Genomic DNA, 18264 nt, shown 5'->3' on the forward strand with positions numbered 1-18264 from the left:
ACAGCTATCGAACAAGCAGAGTCGCTTAGGATCAGGCATAGTGGAAATGATCCCGGAGAGAACATCTTGAATGAAGTCAGAAATCAGCGGGTCAGAGGTTGTACAGGGGCTCTGCGGTCGGCGTGGCTGAGGTTGAGGCCATAAGTTACTGAGGAAGTTAATTGTTGACAGGAGCTTCGTACTCGGCTCACAACCACGCACAGTGGGCTTCCTCCCAGTACCCCCCTTGCCCCTGGGCCTAACCCTGCCCTGGAGGCGGACTCGCGGGAGAGGCGGGAGGCGGAACGCCCGAGGGCGCCCTCGGCTGGCGCGGAGCTGCGCAGGAGGCTGACGCGCTGGCGTGGCTCTAAGACTCGTCACCCGCGCTCCGGGCAAGCCATGGCGGGAAGCGAGCCGCGCGGCGGAACTAGCTCGCCGCCTCCGCCCTTCAGCGACTGGGGCCGCCTGGAGGCGGTCATCCTCAGCGGCTGGAAGACCTTCTGGCAGTCAGTGAGCAAGGAGAGGGTGGCGCGTACGACCTCGCGGGAGGAGGTGGATGAGGCGGCCAGCACCCTGACGCGGCTGCCGGTGAGCGTCGGCCGCAGGCCGCAGAGGACAGTGGGGCCGGCCCGGGCCGGAGGGACCGCCCCTGGAGCCCCCCGGGGCCTGGGGAACTCCTGCGCCCCAGCCTGGGTCTGGCTGCGTCCATGCAGCCATTCCTGGCAGTGTAGTCACCGAGAAGCTACAGTTGACCAGAAGCGTCTTGGCATGGACCCTGGTGCTCCGCAGGGGGCCCGAACATCTCAGGAAAGCACCTTCACGGGGCCCCTGGGGACCCTCCCGATCGCCCTCAGGTTTTCCACCCCCCAAAACAGGCACATGTGACTAGGACGCCTTGAATGTCCGGTTACGGAAATGAGACCGTTCCCAACTTGCTGATTAGCTTGGGAAAGCATTCCAGCGTCCGTGTTCCCAGCGTCTTTGATTCCGGATCATTGTACCAAAACACCTGGAGGGCCAAGGTTTTTACCCTCTCAAGAGGACATTGTGCCTGTGGCTGTTATTGTATATTTGAAGAAACAAAACTGTCCTTTAGTTGAAAATAAATGACTTAAGTTACAAGTGCCTGAAGTTACATCAAGGCCAAGATAATGATACACATAATTTGTTATTAAACTTTGGGGTAGATAGGTAAATGAAGAGAACAAAAATTATTGAAAATTATTACAATTCTTTGTCTCATTTGGACTATTGACACCTCCCTCCAATGTGTGTATCAACGTGAAAACTGCAGCTTTAGAATGCTTCCGAAGTTTCTCCTCCTTGCAGAGGTTTTTCATAACATTTTAATAGATTCTGTAGAGGAACTAAGATGACAAATTTATGGCCAGGCGCGGTGGCTCACGCCTGTAATCCCAGCACTTTGGGAGACCGAGGTGGGCGGATCACAAGGTCAGGAGATCGAGACCATCCTGGCTAACACAGTGAAACCCCGTCTGTACTAAAAATGTAAAAAATTAGCCGGGCTTGGTGGCAGGCGCCTGTAGTCCCAGCTACTTGGGAGGCTGAGGCAAGAGAATGGCGTGAACCTTGCAGTGAGGCGAGATCTTGCCACTACACTCCAGCCTGGGCGACAGAGTGAGACTGTGTCTCAAAAAAAAAAAAAAAAAGACAAATGTACACTCTTTGATTTGGTCTGATGATAAAATCAGATAAAGGTTGAGATAGGTTTTCTTTTGAAGAACAAATTATTTCCTTAACTAATTTATGTAACTAACTGGTATATCCAAATATCTGAGGAAAAATTAAAGGAACTGGTGATTTTGCTGGAAAAATAGCAAGACAGTGGTTGCTTTTTCAGGAATGTTTCAGTGTTTCAGAAATTAAATGTTTAACAACTACGAAACTAAAATGTTCAGTTATGATCCTTTGCTGATGGCAGGAAAATAACAGATTTAATTATTAATGGTAGATTTAATTATTAAAAATACTAGTCAGTTGACCTTTTGTTATTTATTTGTTGATTGTGTGATTTATCACCCCAAAACTATTTTCTTCATTCCTTTTTCCTACCTGCTGCTTTCTTCTGTTTCAGATTGATGTACAGCTATATATTTTGTCCTTTCTTTCACCTCATGATCTGTGTCAGTTGGGAAGTACAAATCATTATTGGAATGAAACTGTAAGAGATCCAATTCTGTGGAGATACTTTCTGTTGAGGGATCTTCCTTCTTGGTCTTCTGTTGACTGGAAGTCTCTTCCAGATCTAGAAATCTTAAAAAAGCCTATATCTGAGGTCACTGATGGTGCATTTTTTGACTACATGGCAGTGTAAGTATCTAGTTTTATGAATGAAAAAGAAGATATTAAATTTTACTGTATTACTAGTCAATATCCAAGTTAGTCCTCACCCTGCTACTGATTTGTTGCGTGGATTTGGGGTCTAATTGTTCTCTTGTCAAAACTGGGAGTTAAATGACTTTCTTCATAGGACCCTTTCAGCTTTAATATTTTATTATTTCCCTGTGGTGCCTAACTAGTATTTGAATAATTATAAGTAGTATAGATGGCAAGAAGTAAAAGACTTCTTAAAATTCTCATGATCTTTAGAACAATTGTCATTTTGTTAAATAAGTAAACACTTTTCCATATCCAGAAAATGGATGATCAGAGACCCCTGTTGTTTGGCAGGGAAGAAGAAAACCATTCTAAAGGCTCTAAGAAATAAGATTATATTAGCACCCAAAAGCACTGACATTTTTTAATATCGTGTAGGTGAGGTAATTAATGTTACTGAGCAACTGCAGTGTACAGGATTCTACGAGGGATGCTTTATGTATGTTTTACTCATTTAATCCTCATGCAACAAGAAGGTGTTATCTTTGTATCCCAGATGTGGAATTAAGGTTCATGGAGGTTATGTGATTTGCCTAAAGTCATATAGCTTGTAGGGGACTATTCAGACTGGAACCCCGTTATGCTACCTCAAAGATATATAATGACATTGGATCTGGATGTAGCCTGTTTTTCTGAGAAACTCAAATTTAACGCATTATTTTAAAAATTTGAAAATATTTATTCTTTAAAAATTGTTGTGCTTGACTCAGTGGCAAAATGCAGGATTTTTTTTTTCAAGTTTTGAGTTATTCAGAGCCTTTCCTTATTCTAATACAGATTCGTTATGTCAAGTGTTGTGAGACTATTTGATTCAAAGGTGTGTTGTCTGTTATAGATAATCTCAGCAAGTGCCGCTGTATCTCACTTGCTTGGCAATACCTGTACAATAGCTAACCATTGCATCAAGTGTATATGAGGCTGTGGAATTAGATTTTGCCCAGGGAATAGTAATAATAGTAACTACCATTTATGGTCATATAAATTACTTATCATTTTTACAACCTTGAGTTATTTCTTTCTTTTTTTTTTTTTTTTTTTTTTTGAGATGGAGTCTTACCTGTCGCCCAGGCTGGAGTGCAGTGGAGCGATCTGGGCTCACTGCAAGCTCCGCCTCTTGGGTTCATGCCATTCTCCTGCCTTAGCCTCCCGAGTAGCTGGGACTACAGGCCCCCGCCACCATGCCCGGCTAATTTTTTTTGTATTTTTAGTAGAGACAGGGTTTCACCGTGTTAGCCAGGATGGTCTGGATCTCCTGACCTCGTGATCCGCCCACCTTGGCCTCCCAAAGTGCTGGGATTACAGGCGTGAGCCACTGCGCCCGGCCAACCCTGAGTTATTTCTGTTGCTCAAATAATACAGATGAAGAAACTGAAATTCAGACTGTAAGTGGCTCATATAACTAAAAGTGGTGAGGCTTGGTCAGGTCTATCTAGCTTCAAAGTTGTTTTTTGTTTGTTTTTTCCCTTTCATGAGTTACAAGGTTTCTAATAAAAGGATTTTGTTAGTTTAGTGATTTTGTTAACCAGCTTGACTTATTTGAAGGACTTTAGGTTTTATTTTGATTTGGGTAACTTTTAATTTTTGATAAAATGCATAATTGGTACTTTAGAGATTTATAGCTATTTCAAGAAATGGAATTGTTTTATATCATTCTTAGTTTGCTAGGTTTGTTGCAAGGATCATTTGAGCCTCCCTCATTTAAATCTTATGAAACTGTTATATTTGAGGCTATTATTAGAAGTACCCAAGATATTTGAAATTTGGTTATATTGGTAGTGTTAGCAATTTTTTTGGTTTGTTTGTTTGTTTTTTACCTCTAGGGATATTCTGCTAACTATCTGTGTGTAGCTTATCTTTAGTGCTGAGTTTCTCAATCTTGGCACTATTGACATTTTGAGCCAAACAATTCTTTGTTCTGGGGCCTGCCCTATGCATTGTAGGATTAATGTTTGGCAGCATCCTTGGCCTCTGCTCACTCCTTCTCCCCTCCCCAGTTGTGACAATAAACATGTTGTTCAGACATTGCCAAATGTTCCAGGGGGGCAGGGATAAACCTCCTCAGGTTGAGAACCTTTATGTAGTAAAATTTCACCATTCAAATGTTCCATGAGAGAATCTAAATTAAAGATTAGAAAGTAAGTAACCACTTCATGGGGGAAGAGTTCCTTAGCTTCTGGCCCACTCCCACCCCCATGGCACCTTGTGCTTTTCCCTGTCAGAGCACTCCACATACATATTATAAAGGTGTCTCTACCATTGTCTTCCTGGAGGATTGGAACTATATAATCATTGTATCCCTTGTGTCTAGCAAGTACTCAATAAATTATATATTTTTGAATGAAGAACTGGCTAAGTGTTTTCTGTGTTAATGTTCTAATTGTGACAATTTTATACAGCTATAGAATGTGCTGTCCATATACAAGAAGAGCTTCAAAATCCAGCCGTCCTATGTATGGAGCTGTCACTTCTTTTTTACACTCCCTGATCATTCAGAATGAACCACGATTTGCTATGTTTGGACCAGGTCTGGAAGAATTGAATACCTCTTTGGTGTTGAGCTTGATGTCTTCAGAGGAACTTTGCCCAACAGCTGGTTTGCCTCAGAGGCAGATTGATGGTAATTTTCATGTTAATCTACAGTTAATTCAAACACTTTGAGCTTGACATTCTTGTTAAAAAGAAAGAAATTCATTTTAAATTAATTATTTGCTATAATGAAAAACAGTACTTTGGTTGTTGGGAGCCCCACCAGGTTCCACTGAACTGACAGAATTAATTTACTTACTATAAGAAAGCTTCTCTTAATTCCTCAAATTTGTACAATCCAGCCTTTAAGATTATGTGAAAATAAATTATTTGTAGTCAAGATGTTGCATTTGTACAGTGGGATATCATATTTATCATGTTTGAAAAAGCAGAAAAAATTGAGCATCTGTATGGAGAGTATTTTGATATGTATTGGAATTCAAAAGAGTTAAATCATCACCTTCCCCTCTTTCTATTTAAAAAAAATGCGTAAGTATTTGGCAAGGCAGGATAAATAGTAAATATAAGTAATAATAAAATTTAGCCTTTGCTTTACTTATTTATTGAGAGCCAGCCCCTATTAGTGAGATGATAGGGATGCAGAGATTTAGAACAATGTCTCTGTCTGCCTTCAAGATAGGTGTGGGTGAGGACATAGAGAAGTGTACAGATAATTAGAATATGAGATATTTAGTTCCTGGGTAGAAAGGTAAGGGTCAAAGAAGGCTCCATATTGATGATGTCTCATATGAGTCACTAGGGTGAGTAGGTGTAGGCCGTCACAAAAAGACAATAAAGGTGTTCCAGGCAGCGAGAACTACATTTCTTTTTTCTTTTACTTTCTTTCTCTTTTTTTTTTGAGATGGAGTCTCGCTCAGTCGCCCAGGCTGGAGTGCAGTGGCGCCATCTCGGCTCACTGCCAGCTCCGCCTCCCGGGTTCACGCCATTCTCCCAAATAGCTGGGACTACAGGCGCCCGCCACTACGCCTGGCTAATTTTTTTGGTATCTTTAGTAGAGACGGGGTTTCACCGTGTTAGCCAGGATGGTCTCGATCTCCTGACCTCGTGATCCGCCCGTCTCAGCCTCCCAAAGTGCTGGGATTGCAGGCGTGAGCCACCGCGCCCGGCGGAGAACTGCATTTCTAAAAGCACAAAGCTCTGGATGTGGAGGACACATGTGAAGTATCACTGTGTATCTAGAAAGAGTGGAGCTATGTGAAAAGACACATATGTACCATGCTTAAGCATTTGGGAGCTGCTGGAGGATTTTAAGTAGAGGATTGAGATGATCAAAATTGCATGTTAGAAAGATTACTCAGGCTCTTGAGTGAAGAATTGATTAGAAGGGGCTAAAGATATGGAGACCCATTAAGAAGCCATTGTAATATTATGATTAAAATATGAAGAGGATCTGAACTCTAAGTCACTGTTAGTGAAGATGAGAGAAGAGGATGAATAGTAAGGATATAAAATTGACAGAATAAATGTATTAGCAGTAATAAGGATGGCTCCAGGTTTCTGACTTGAGTTTTGTGTTGGATGATAGAGGATTCACTAGGGTAAGAAATCACTGGAGAAGTAAGAAAAATTTGGAAGGGGGCAGGTAACAGTAAGATCTGTATAGGGAGAATGGCAGCTATTCTTTGGAATATGTTGACTTTGATAACTCCATGGAAGATCCAAGTGGAGATACCTACTGTAAGCAAATCTGCTAGAACGGAAGCTCCATGAAGGTAAGAATCTTGTTCACTTTATTTTTAGCTGTATCTGTGGTGCCAGGCACATAACAGGCACTCTCTGTATATATGGTGAATGAGTGAATGACTTTATGGATTACTGTATGCATCCAGCTCTCAAGAGCAAGATCTGGGCTAGAAAATCGAGATTTGGGAGTCATATGGAGTCCACATGGACTTGGAAGTTTTTGAGGATGGAGGGGAAGATTGGAGACAGGTGCTGAAATGTTCAGTTTATGTTTGGGGGAAGTGACTATTAAATGGAGATTCATAAATAATAACGACAAAGAAGGAAAGAGTGCTACAGCTGAATGATGTGTTTCTCAAGTAGAAGGATTTTTTTCAGAGGGTTGGTGAGTAATGGTTTAGATATGGCATTGGGAGTTAAGAGAACATGAATCCCACCTCTTTACGTTGAGTTTTGAGAAAATAAGCATCTTTGCTACTTGAGAGTTCACTGCAGGAGAAGCCTCACCTAGGGGTAGGCCAATTTCAAGTACGGCTATTAGGTCGAAGGAACACCTCAAGAAGAGGTTGAGGAAATGGGGAAGTTTGATGGTTATAAAATGTCAATTCCATTTTCCAGAGAGCAGCTGAAGTGATTGTTTTAAAAGTTCAATTTATGCCTCACACTCGCAAGATGAGAGAATATGGGGTTACATAATTGGCAAAGAAGAGCAGAACAGTATGGCTACTATATTGGACTGAAGTTAGACGTGTTGAGAGGATAATCTCTGGGAGTGCAGCTGATGAAAACAAAGATCAGAAACATGTTAAAGTTTGATTCTGTGGTCTCTGTGAAACATGCACCAGACCTGGTGGCTGGAGGACTAGGATCACGTGGCCTGGCATGGTTGCAGTCCTAGTACTTAAGAGCCCTGTATGTGTGTTGCCTAGAATGATGACATGAGATGGTATGGCATAGCTTATTTAAACAAATAAATTAGTTATAATGCAGGAATTAAGAGTATGAAAGGCTGGAGTTGTCTCTAATGAGGTTAGTAGGGGCCAGATATTATGGTTTTATTTCTTCATCTGAAGGGCAATGGCTTTGTAGAGAAGACACTTAATTAGACACCATTATTAAAAAATTATTCCAACTGATGTCAGAGGAAAGGATAATAGGAGGCAAGAAGATATAGGAGACTGGTTAGAAGTGATTGCAGAGGCCCGGGTGAGTGATGATGACAATGTGAACTAAAGTGTGGTCATGGGGATGCAGAGAACTGAACAGATCTAGAAGAACATTTATATAACAGGATGAAGTAGAGCCATGGAAGCCCAGAAGGGTCTTCTGAGGAGGCAAAAGGAGAACCAGCCACTTAGTGTTAACACAGCCCAAGGAGGGAAGAGGTTAAGAAAGAAGGACAAATAACAGTGACTAATGATTCAGATATAAAGCAGTAAGAAGCTAATATTTAGCACCTGTGGTTTACTAGTCACCCTACTAGGAGTTTTACATATATGATCTCATTTAATCTTCCCAGTAAACCTAAGAAGAATATATTAGTGCTGAATATATTAGTTCAACTTCTTTCTGGTGTCAAACTGAGGGATACAAATACATGGCTATTAGTGAGAAATTCAGAATTATAATCCAACTCTGTCGAATTCTAAATTTCAGTATCTTCAGTATTTTCTCAATTTACTAATGTTCTGTTGGCAACTCCTCATTAATTCATTATTATTTTTTAAGACAAGGTCTGTGTTACCCAGGCTGGAGTACAGTGGCATGATCATGGCTCACTGCAGCCTTGAACTCCCTGGCTCAAGTGATCCTCCTACCTCAGCCTCCCAAGTACCTGGCAAACAGGCATGGGCTGCCATGCCTGGCTAATTGTTTTGTATTTTTTTAGAAATGAGGTTCTCACTATGTTGTCTAGGTTGGTCTTGAACTCTTAGCCTCAAGTGATTCTTCCACCTCAGCCTCCCAAATTGTTGGGATTGCAGATGTGAGTCACTGTGCCTGGCCCCCCATCAATTTAAAAACAGCTTTTCAGAGGGGGAGAAAGACACTTAATTGAATGTATACATGGATTATTAGACTAATGAGAAACATAAAAATATGAAAATGAGTCTTAGTCTTGAGGAAAAATAGTAGTAGCTGTGATTATGCAGCTGCTACTGATAAGATGATAAAGTTGTTGATGATAGTGATGATGATATAAGGACGGTTATAAGCCTTGCAGTTTTTTTCTTTCTCTCTATTTTTATTGCCATGTGAATGAAAGTTACATACGGTATCTTTTCTTCAATGTATACATTTTATTTTATTTCAAATCTATGTATAAGTTGTTATAGAATTTTTTTCTTTGCTCTTTTTGCTTTCACTGGGTAATTTTCAGTGTGATCTTTTGCTATTTTTATTAATGATTAGTTTTGGTAACTGTGATTTTCTTTCTTAGGTATTGGATCAGGAGTCAATTTTCAGTTGAACAACCAACATAAATTCAACATTCTAATCTTATATTCAACTACCAGGTAAGGCTACATACTTGGTGGCTTAACTGAAACATCAGAACTAAAACATTTCAGGTGAGTGGAGTCTGTTTAGTATCTTTTTATATTCTATATTTACAATTTTTTTTCTAGAAAGGAAAGAGATAGAGCAAGGGAAGAACATACAAGTGCAGTTAACAAGATGTTCAGTCGACAGAATGAAGGTGATGATCAACAAGGAAGCCGGTACAGTGTGATTCCACAGATTCAAAAAGTGTGTGAAGTTGTAGATGGGTTCATCTATGTTGCAAATGCTGAAGCTCATAAAAGTAAGTACTCATATGTACATTTTTAAGCACATTGTTCTTTTCAAAGCAAATGGAAAATACCTTTTTAGTCTTTACTGTGGCTTCTTAAGAATATGATGGTTTATTTTATCAATGTGATTTTCTGACCCTTACTATTAATAGTGTGTTCTTACACTTTGGTGTGTATTAGGATCACCTGGGGAGCTTGTTAAACATGTTAACAAGCTGATTCCTACCGTGGTGGATTTTATTCCTAGATTTGGGTTGTGTGAATCAGATTTGGTCATCTGTTTTTTCCAAGCACCCAGGGAATTCTGATGCATTCCAAAGTTTGGTACTAGAGCTATACAATATTTTTTTGCTGTATGCTTCTGCATTTTTTTGATACTGACATTTTGTCTGCTTCTGGCTTTATTCAAATAATCTATGCAAATAACTATGAAAAATTTTACCTTTGTTTTATCCAAATGGTAGGGTGTTAAGTAGATCAGTTGAGAACACTGTTCATATATTCTGAATAATTACCATTCAGAATGCTACTTTTGTGTGAAATCAAAATATCATTGGGCCATGAGCTAGTATTATAATATCTTTCCCAAATCCTTTGTGAACAAGGTAGAATATAAATACATAATATACTGTATATATATTGTAGTTCTCTAATACACTGGTTTGAATTTCTGTTGAATTTATTTTCCTTGTGATCTGTTAGGCATCTGTTACTGTTTAGGCAGTAAAAGCAGTTGCAATTACTCTCTGTTACTACCAAGCTATCTATAAAAAGAAAACTTAGAAGCAAAATAAAAGATAAGTTCATTTAACAAATAGTTTTTTAGTTCCTACAAGCATGTTGCAGTTACAATTGCAACATACAATATCTGAACTAAAACAGATATAGCCCCTACTTTTATCTAGTTTTCCAATCTGCTCCTATAAAACAGGCATACACAAAATAAATTTAAAAAAATTACAAGACACAAAGAGACTATACCCACTTATCAGCTTTTTCCCACTGGCCTCTACTAGGTGCTCATGTAAAAGGTTAGTGGTAGGGTAGGAGACCTATGAGTGCCCTCCTTGGTGGTACAGGCATACATGTGATGACCAGCTGGTGCTTGGAGACAGGTATATCCTCCTGCTTTCTATATCCTTTTCTCAGTGAAGCCAAAGCTGTTTTCCACAGACAAAAGTTGACTGCTGCTGTCTCAAGGGAGATAGAAACAAAAGCTGTCTTAGGGGAGGAGCAGGAATTCCACTTGTACCAAGGATCTTGCACTGATAGAAATTAAATGTTTGCTGACTCTGGAGGAGAGGCAGGAAATTTGCAGTGGAGACCTTTCTACCACTACAGGGCAGAATTCGGCAGTCATGCTGGAACACTGAGAAAGCCCGCACCACTGAGGCTCTGGTGCACAGGGCCTACCTAAGGCCTGAGGCAGGGATGAGAAAACTGAGAAATCTCCATGTCCCTACCAATTAAGGAGCAACAGCAGACTACTGCAGGGATGGGGGAAGGGTGTGGAGAGGCTCTCCTTGCCTCTTCCCCATAACCCCCATGACACAGTTAAAAAGATAGGCTGAAAGCTGAGAACAAGTAGAAACTCTGAGAAAGAAACTCTGGTACTCCAGTGCTCTTAGTGAGAACAAGATAGGCAGCAGCATGCTGCTGGAAGAATTTAAAGTCTATGTGTTACAAAGTTAACTATAGCAATAAAAGCCCAATCCAGCTCAACTACAGACTAGTTTGATTCAGCCTACTGCATTAATACCCTAACCGAAGTATGATGCCTGTTTTTAGGAGTAAATCCTTTTAACCTTAGTCTCTACTGCTCTTCTACATAAAACACCTAACATTAAATCTAAAAATTATGAGACACTCACAAAATCAAAATGAAATGATACGTTGTCATGAGATAAGGCAGTCAGTTCAACTGGACCAGAGATGGTCTGCATGTTGTTATTCTAAGAAAGGGACATTAAAATAACTGATTAAGAGATCTAGGTCTGATGCAGTGGCTCTGGGAGGCCAAGGCGGGCAGATTGCTTGAGCCCAGGAGTTCGAGACCAGCCTGGGCAACATGGCGAAATTTCGCCTCTACCAAGAATACAAAAAATTAGCCAGGCATGGTGGCACGTGCCTGTAGTCCCAACTACTTGGGAGGCTGAGGCGGGAGAATCGCTTGAGCCTTGGAGGCAAAAGTTGCATGAGCTGAAATCACACCACTGCACTCCAGCCTGGGTGACAGAGCGAGACCCCGTCCCCCACCAACAAAAAAATGAGAGATTGAGAGAGACCTAGTGGAAAAGGTGGACAATATGTGTGAACAGATAGATTTTTCAGCTGTTTTGAAAAAGTAAAACAAGAATGCTAGATATGAAAATATGACAACAGATGAATAGTTCCTTCAGTGGGCATATTAGCAAAGGAAAGAATCATTGAAAGTGAAGATAAGTCACTCAGAATTATCCAAATTAAAACACAAAGAGAAAAAAACGTAAGAGCAAGGAACAGAGTGAGAATTGGGGGAATCTATCCAGTGATCTAACTCAGGGGTCAGGAAACTTTCTTAAAGGGACACAGTAAATATTGTAGGCTTATGAACCATACAGTTTTTTTTTTACAATCACTTAGCTCTGCTATTACAGTACAAAAGCAGCAGAGACAATAAATACGTAAATGAATGGACAGACTGTTTTCCAATAAAAATTTATTTAGAAAAATTGACCCACAGAATGTAGTAGGCTGACCCCTGATCTAACTTATCTGTAATTGGAGTCCCAAAACGTGAAGGGAGAGAGAAAAGGGGAAAAGGAATTTTTGAATAGATAATGGCCAGAATTATCTCAAAATTATGGAAAGACAACAAACCACAGATTGAAGATGCTCAGAGAATGCCAAGCATAAATACAAAGAAAAATACATCTAGGCACATCATAGTCAAACTGGTAAAAATCAAAGATAAAGAGAACATCTTTAAGGCAGCCAGAATAAATGAAAGCATACATATATAGAAGGCCAAGATAATAGTGACGGCAAATTTCCTGTCAGAATTGCTGCAGGATAGAAACCAATAAAGAGAAATCTTTATAGTACTTCAAGGGGGAAAAAACATCCTGTATCTAGCAAAAATATTTTTTTGAAAATAAAGGCAATGTTAAGACTTTTTCAGGCAAACAAATTTCAATGTCTTAGTTCATTTGTGCCACTATAACAGAATACCGCAGACCTGTATATCAGTGCACTTCTGTTTTTAGATTATGGAGACATCTGAATGGTACTGTGATTTTTTTCCGTCTGGCTTCACCTAAATTCCTGTTCTCCCAAGACTACTTAGTCTAATTTTATTACAGATCAATAAATGAATTTTTAAAGAACAGAAATTTATTTCTCACAGTTTTGGACACTAGGGAGTCCAAGATTAAGGCACCGGCATCTGGTGTCTGGTGAGTGCCTTTCTTGCTGATGTCTTACTTGGTAGAAGGCAGAAAGGGAGGCGGGAGATAAACATTGCATTCTCACATGGCAGAAGAGGGAAAGACAGGGCTGCAACCGTTTTTAATGGCAATATTAATCTACTCATAAGAGTAAAGCCCTTATGACCTAAACAACTCCCAAAGACACCCCTTCCCCCAACACTGTTGCATTGGGGTTTAAATGTCCAACACATGAATTTTGAGAAACACATTTGAACATAGCACTGAGAAAATTGATTGTTAACAGATCTTCACTATAAGAAATCTTAAAGGAAACTCTTTAGGCGGAAGACTATGATAACAGATGGAAATTTGCATCTACCGAAAAAGATGAAGACTCCTGGGATGGAAACAATGGAGCTATCTATAAAAGGTTTTTTTCTAATTTTAATTAAAAAAAACTAATAGTGTATTATACGTGTATGACATTTTAAAGAAAAATATATGATAATAGAACACATCATGGAAGAGAGAACATTTAAGTATATTATATTTTAAGTTTCTTCTATATGTGAAATGGCATAATATTTAAAGATAGACTTATAACTTAAAAATGTGTATTACATATACTTGAACAACTACTAAAAAATGTATAATGAAGTTGTAACTAAGTCAGTAGTGGATATAAAATGGAACCATTAAAAAACTCGGTCCAAAAGAAGGAAGGCAAAGAGAGAAGGAACAAAGAACAGATGGACAAGTCACAATCTAAGATGTATAGGATACATTTAAATGCACCTTGTTGATAAGTACATTAAATGTTTATTAATTTTCAATTTCTATTAACAAATTACCTCACATTTAATAGTTTAAAACAACTATTTTTTTAGCTCACAGTTCTCTATGTCAGATGTCTGGGCATGGTAGTACTGAGTTCTCTGGATAGGGCCTCTTGGGCTGAAATTTGTGTATCATATGATTGCATCCTTTTCTGGAGGCTCTGGGAAAGAATTTGCTTCTGAGATCATTCAAGTTATTAGCTGAATTCAGTTCCTTGTTGTTGTAGGACTGACCTTCCTGTTTTCTTGCTAGCTGTCAGCTGGGGGCTGCTATCAGCTTCTAGAGGTCACCTATATTCCTTCCCATGTGACTGCCTCCATCTTCCAATCCAGCAATGGAAAATCTCCCCTGCATTGAATCTTTCAACAAGAAGAGCTGCTTTTAAGGGCTCACCTGATTAGGTCAGGCTCAGTGAAGATTACCTGTCTTTATTAAAGTCAACTGTGTCTTAAAGCCTAATCATGGGAGTGATGCCCCATCTTATTTGTAGGTTCTTCAGATACTAAAGGGTAAAGGGATTATGCAAGGGTTTGGAACATTGAGGTTATCTTAAAATTCTGCCTACCACAAAATGCAGATGGTCCAAACACTCCAATAGAAGGTTGAGATTGTTGGTATTCATAAAAAAAGCGAAACTCTACTATATGCCTACATTTTGAAAGTAAGCCCTTTGAATGAAAGGGCAGTGACATCTACAGAATTTGTGAAAGGAACTACCTGTATCAAGCATTTTTGCTTTTAGATTATGGAGACATCTGAAGAGTACTGTGATTTTTTTCCCTCAGTTTATGTTTGGATCCTGGTAAATTTTTGTTCCCTCGCTTTGTTAATTTTTTATTTTATTATTTTCAAAACTATTAAAAGTAATGCAAATTAAATGTTTTGACTTACATTCCTTAGGACATGAATGGCAAGATGAATTTTCTCATATTATGGCAATGACAGATCCAGCCTTTGGGTCTTCGGGAAGACCATTGTTGGTTTTATCCTGTATTTCTCAAGGGGATGTAAAAAGAATGCCCTGTTTTTATTTGGCTCATGAGCTGCATCTGAATCTTCTAAATCACCCATGGCTGGTAAGATCATTTATACTCTAGTGACAAAAATTTTATTTTGCACTCTATTTTCTATTTGATTTTATTTTTTAAATTTATCTTCTTTAATGAAATGGCATTCTAAAGTCAATTTTAATAGCTTAATCTATGGAAGCTATTTGATTGGTGATAATAAATGTTAGCTAATCAATTGTTTCTTACTTGCCTCTTCTCTCATACAGTGAGATAACAATTGGGGATTTTTTTTTTTTTTTTTTTTTGAGACAGGGTCTCACTTTGTCACTCAGGCTGGAGTGCAGTGGCACGATCACAGCTTGCTGCAACCTCAATCTCTCAGGCTCAGGTGGTCCCTCCACCTCAGCCTCCCAGGTACCTGGGGCTACAGGTGTGTGCCGGCACACCCAGATAATTTTTTGTATTTTTTGTAGAGATGGGGTTTCTCCATGTTGCCCAGGCTGATCTCAAACTCCTAGGCTCAAGCCATCTGCCTGCCTCGGCCTCCCAAAGTGCTGGGACTACAGGTGTGAGCCATTGTGCCCAGCCAGGTTGTTTTTTTTAGATGCCACTATTATGTTTTTTACAACATCAATGTATTATGCTTTATGGATCATCAAAGGTATATGTTCCATCTTATAGTTTATTGCTTTCTAAAATATATTTTATTTATTTTTTTTTTGACGGTCTCGCTCTCACCCAGGCTGGAGTGCAGTGGTGCAATTTTGGCTCACTCCAACCTCTGCCTCCTGGGTTCAAGTGAGTCTCATGCCTCAGCCTCCCAAGTAGCTGGGATTACAGGCATGTGGCACCACACCTGGCTAATTTTTGTATTTTTAGTAGAGACACGGTTTCACCATGTTGGCCAGGCTGGTCCCGGATTCCTGGCTTCAAGTGATCCACCCGCCTCAGCTTCCCAAAGTGCTGGGATTACAGGTATGAGCCGCCGTGCCCAGCCCTAAAATACATTTTAATTATAGCATTCTTTCTTCAAACAAAACCTGACATGATAACACCTGAGTAAAACAGATAAAGAAAAATTAAAGTTGGAAACCTTTTGCGGAAAAAGTAAGAGGATTTTCTTTGTTCCCCTTCCATCTCTTCCCTGGAGCTCCAAAGACTCTTTGGAATGAAGTTTGAAAACTACTAATAAAGTTTCCCCTTCTGAATGGTGGCAATTTTAGCTTTACCATTAGGAGGAGTGGCAGTCTTCAAGACACATTTTTGCAACATGGTGTCACACATATGACTAACTGGGTCACTAAAAAATGTTTTAGTTTTCAAAGTGGATCCTTTGGAGGAATTTTTTCCCCTCATATATGGAAGCAAGTCATGGAAATGGTAGTTCTTTCCATTTCCAAAGCTGAATTCCAAGGCAAATAAGCTTTATATTGGTAATAGTTACAAGAGAGATGATCATATTTTTATCTAAGTGCTCTACAAAACAAAACTTGAGCAACTTATCCAAAGTCTATTGGGATTTTTAAAAGTTCTATTCTCTCTTTAGTGTCTAGAAAAATGTCCCTGCTACTCATAAGATTTTTGACTTAGTTTCTTACTAACAACATTCTCTCTTATGTATTTCAAGGTCCAGGATGCAGAGGCTGAAACTCTGACTGGTTTTTTGAATGGCATTGAGTGGATTCTTGAAGAAGTGGAATCTAAGCATGCAAGATGATTCTCTTTTCAGATCTTGGGAACTGAAACCATTTGAAATTTATTACTAAGGTCATGATGTGAATATTTGCTCAGTCAGCCCACCTTGTCCTGCCTTTTTGCAGATGGGCCTTAATTTGGACAGCTATAACTGCTGTGTTTTTTATATTATTTTTATTCTTTACCATAAATCAATTACAAGAAAAGAGTTTCAGTCCTAGTATTTAGCCCCAAAATGAACCTTTAAACATTTTTTTGGTAATTTTTATATTTTCTGTCTTTTTAAAAATATTAAATTCTGGAATAAACAAGTTTGTGCCTCTCATTCCCTGAATTTCTATTCTTTTGGGTATAAAGATTGCCTTAGTGAGAAATAGCAAATTTGCTAAACTTTCCATTCAGTCTTTTCAAGGGTTCATAGGTGGTTATCAGAAAAGAAATTTTTATCTATTCTTAATAAATACACTGCTTAAAGACTGAAAAATGTAATGGAATTGCATTTAATATTATGGCCATACAATCCCTCTTTTATTATGAAACAGTAGAAAGCAAGCTTATATCATATTTAATACTGCTTTAGTGAAAAATAACTTTTCCTGATAGTTCTTACTATTTTCAGATAACTTCGCAAGCTCATAAGATACTAAAGCCAAATTCTATTCCATATTCAGAGTGAAAACTTCCCAGAGACTTGTATGCATCATATTACTTCCTTCCACAAATGGCTTATACTCGGCAGAAGAAACACCCTAATATCTCACTGGAACTCGGGAATTTTAAGATTATAGTAAAAGCTATAAATATCTATGTATAGTTTGTATAAGTTCCATATTTAAATGTATTTCTGTTTTGGACAGAAAGTTTGTAACATATATTATACATATAATTGTATTTAGTCTCTTTTAGGTCAATGCTATTACTATTTTAACCTTTTTGTTGAGGAGGCAGAATTTTGCCTAATGGACTATTGGGTTAGGAGACCTTTGAGAAAGACCTGTGAACATACGGTTTCACATTTGTCAGAATGTTTACTTAGATATTTGTAGTTTTACTATGCTAAGGCATTATTAATATTTCTAATAATTAATAATCCGAAGTTATGATAGAAGAGTGGTTTAATTTATTAAGTACCACATGGAAGCAGAACAATGCTTTTATATCAGCTCTCTTTTTTTAAAATGGCATTTCAGTTCTATAATTAAGATATTATATCTGATGAATGGAGAAAATGAAATAGTGTAGTATCAAATTCTATGTCACTCACCAGATTTAAACTAGTACCTTATGCTCTTTTTTTCTTATAGCACACTCCAGTATTTATAATCTAGATTTTTGTTAAAGCAAGATACGTTTATTTTTCTAGTTTTTAGTTTAATTTTCCACAGAGTCCCAATCAAATCTTTTTTCCTCCTCTATACACTATGAAATTTGTCTCTATTATATTAACTCATTTTATATGGTCTTTCCCTAGTCCTAATTATCTTTGGATAGGACTTGCTGCATGTCTTGGGGTTCTCCCCACTCTATTTGCAGCATGAGATATAATTTATTGTGTTTGATCCTTGATGATTTTGACAAGTACATGAGTCATTTGCATTTTAGGTGTTTTTCTCCATATAATTATGGGTAACAAAAGAGATATTTAAAATTACTAATTATGAGGATACTGTAAAATTTACAAAATCTTCAAATATTGGAGCTAAGACTAAATGCTAGCCTTTATGACAGCTGTGTCAGGCAACGTGTATAATACTTTGTATACATAAACTTTAAATCTTAGAAAAACCTTATAAAGCCACTAGTATTATCCTCATTTTTTAGGTAAAGAAATTGAGACCCAGAGAAAAGAATTCTATTATAATTCAAGTCCATATCATGGTATAGGTAGCAAAGAAGACATTAGACATGGAGTCCGAAAAT

The 18264-nt window shown here is 38.6% G+C and overlaps 1 protein-coding gene across 2 annotated transcripts; it reads left to right on the plus strand.

The window, feature by feature from the left end:
- Positions 1-326: 326 nt before the first annotated feature.
- Positions 327-17704, plus strand: FBXO4 (F-box protein 4). Of its 2 annotated transcripts, none has more exons than XM_030814018.1 (7): positions 327-567; positions 2075-2310; positions 4773-4993; positions 9044-9119; positions 9231-9406; positions 14540-14715; positions 17016-17704. In XM_030814018.1, exons 1-7 carry the CDS (start codon positions 379-381, stop codon positions 17130-17132), a joined length of 1191 nt encoding a protein of 396 aa, XP_030669878.1. In that variant the 5' UTR covers positions 327-378; the 3' UTR covers positions 17133-17704. The 2 variants fall into 2 exon arrangements, with proteins under 2 accessions (XP_030669878.1, XP_003274438.1); XM_003274390.4 differs by lacking the exon at positions 17016-17704 and adding an exon at positions 16277-16648.
- The last annotated feature ends 560 nt before the right edge of the window (positions 17705-18264 follow it).

Source organism: Nomascus leucogenys, chromosome 6 (assembly GCF_006542625.1).
Source record: "Nomascus leucogenys isolate Asia chromosome 6, Asia_NLE_v1, whole genome shotgun sequence".
NCBI classification, from domain to species: Eukaryota; Metazoa; Chordata; class Mammalia; order Primates; family Hylobatidae; genus Nomascus; species Nomascus leucogenys.

Excerpts from the sequence above, each read along its gene's own strand:
- FBXO4 (XM_030814018.1), top strand. The coding sequence starts at position 379 with ATGGCGGGAAGCGAGCCGCGCGGCGGAACTAGCTCGCCGCCTCCGCCC. Across the intron at positions 2,311-4,772 it reads TTTTTTGACTACATGGCAGT|CTATAGAATGTGCTGTCCAT; the intron begins GTAAGTATCTAG and ends AATTTTATACAG. Across the intron at positions 4,994-9,043 it reads GCCTCAGAGGCAGATTGATG|GTATTGGATCAGGAGTCAAT; the intron begins GTAATTTTCATG and ends TTTCTTTCTTAG.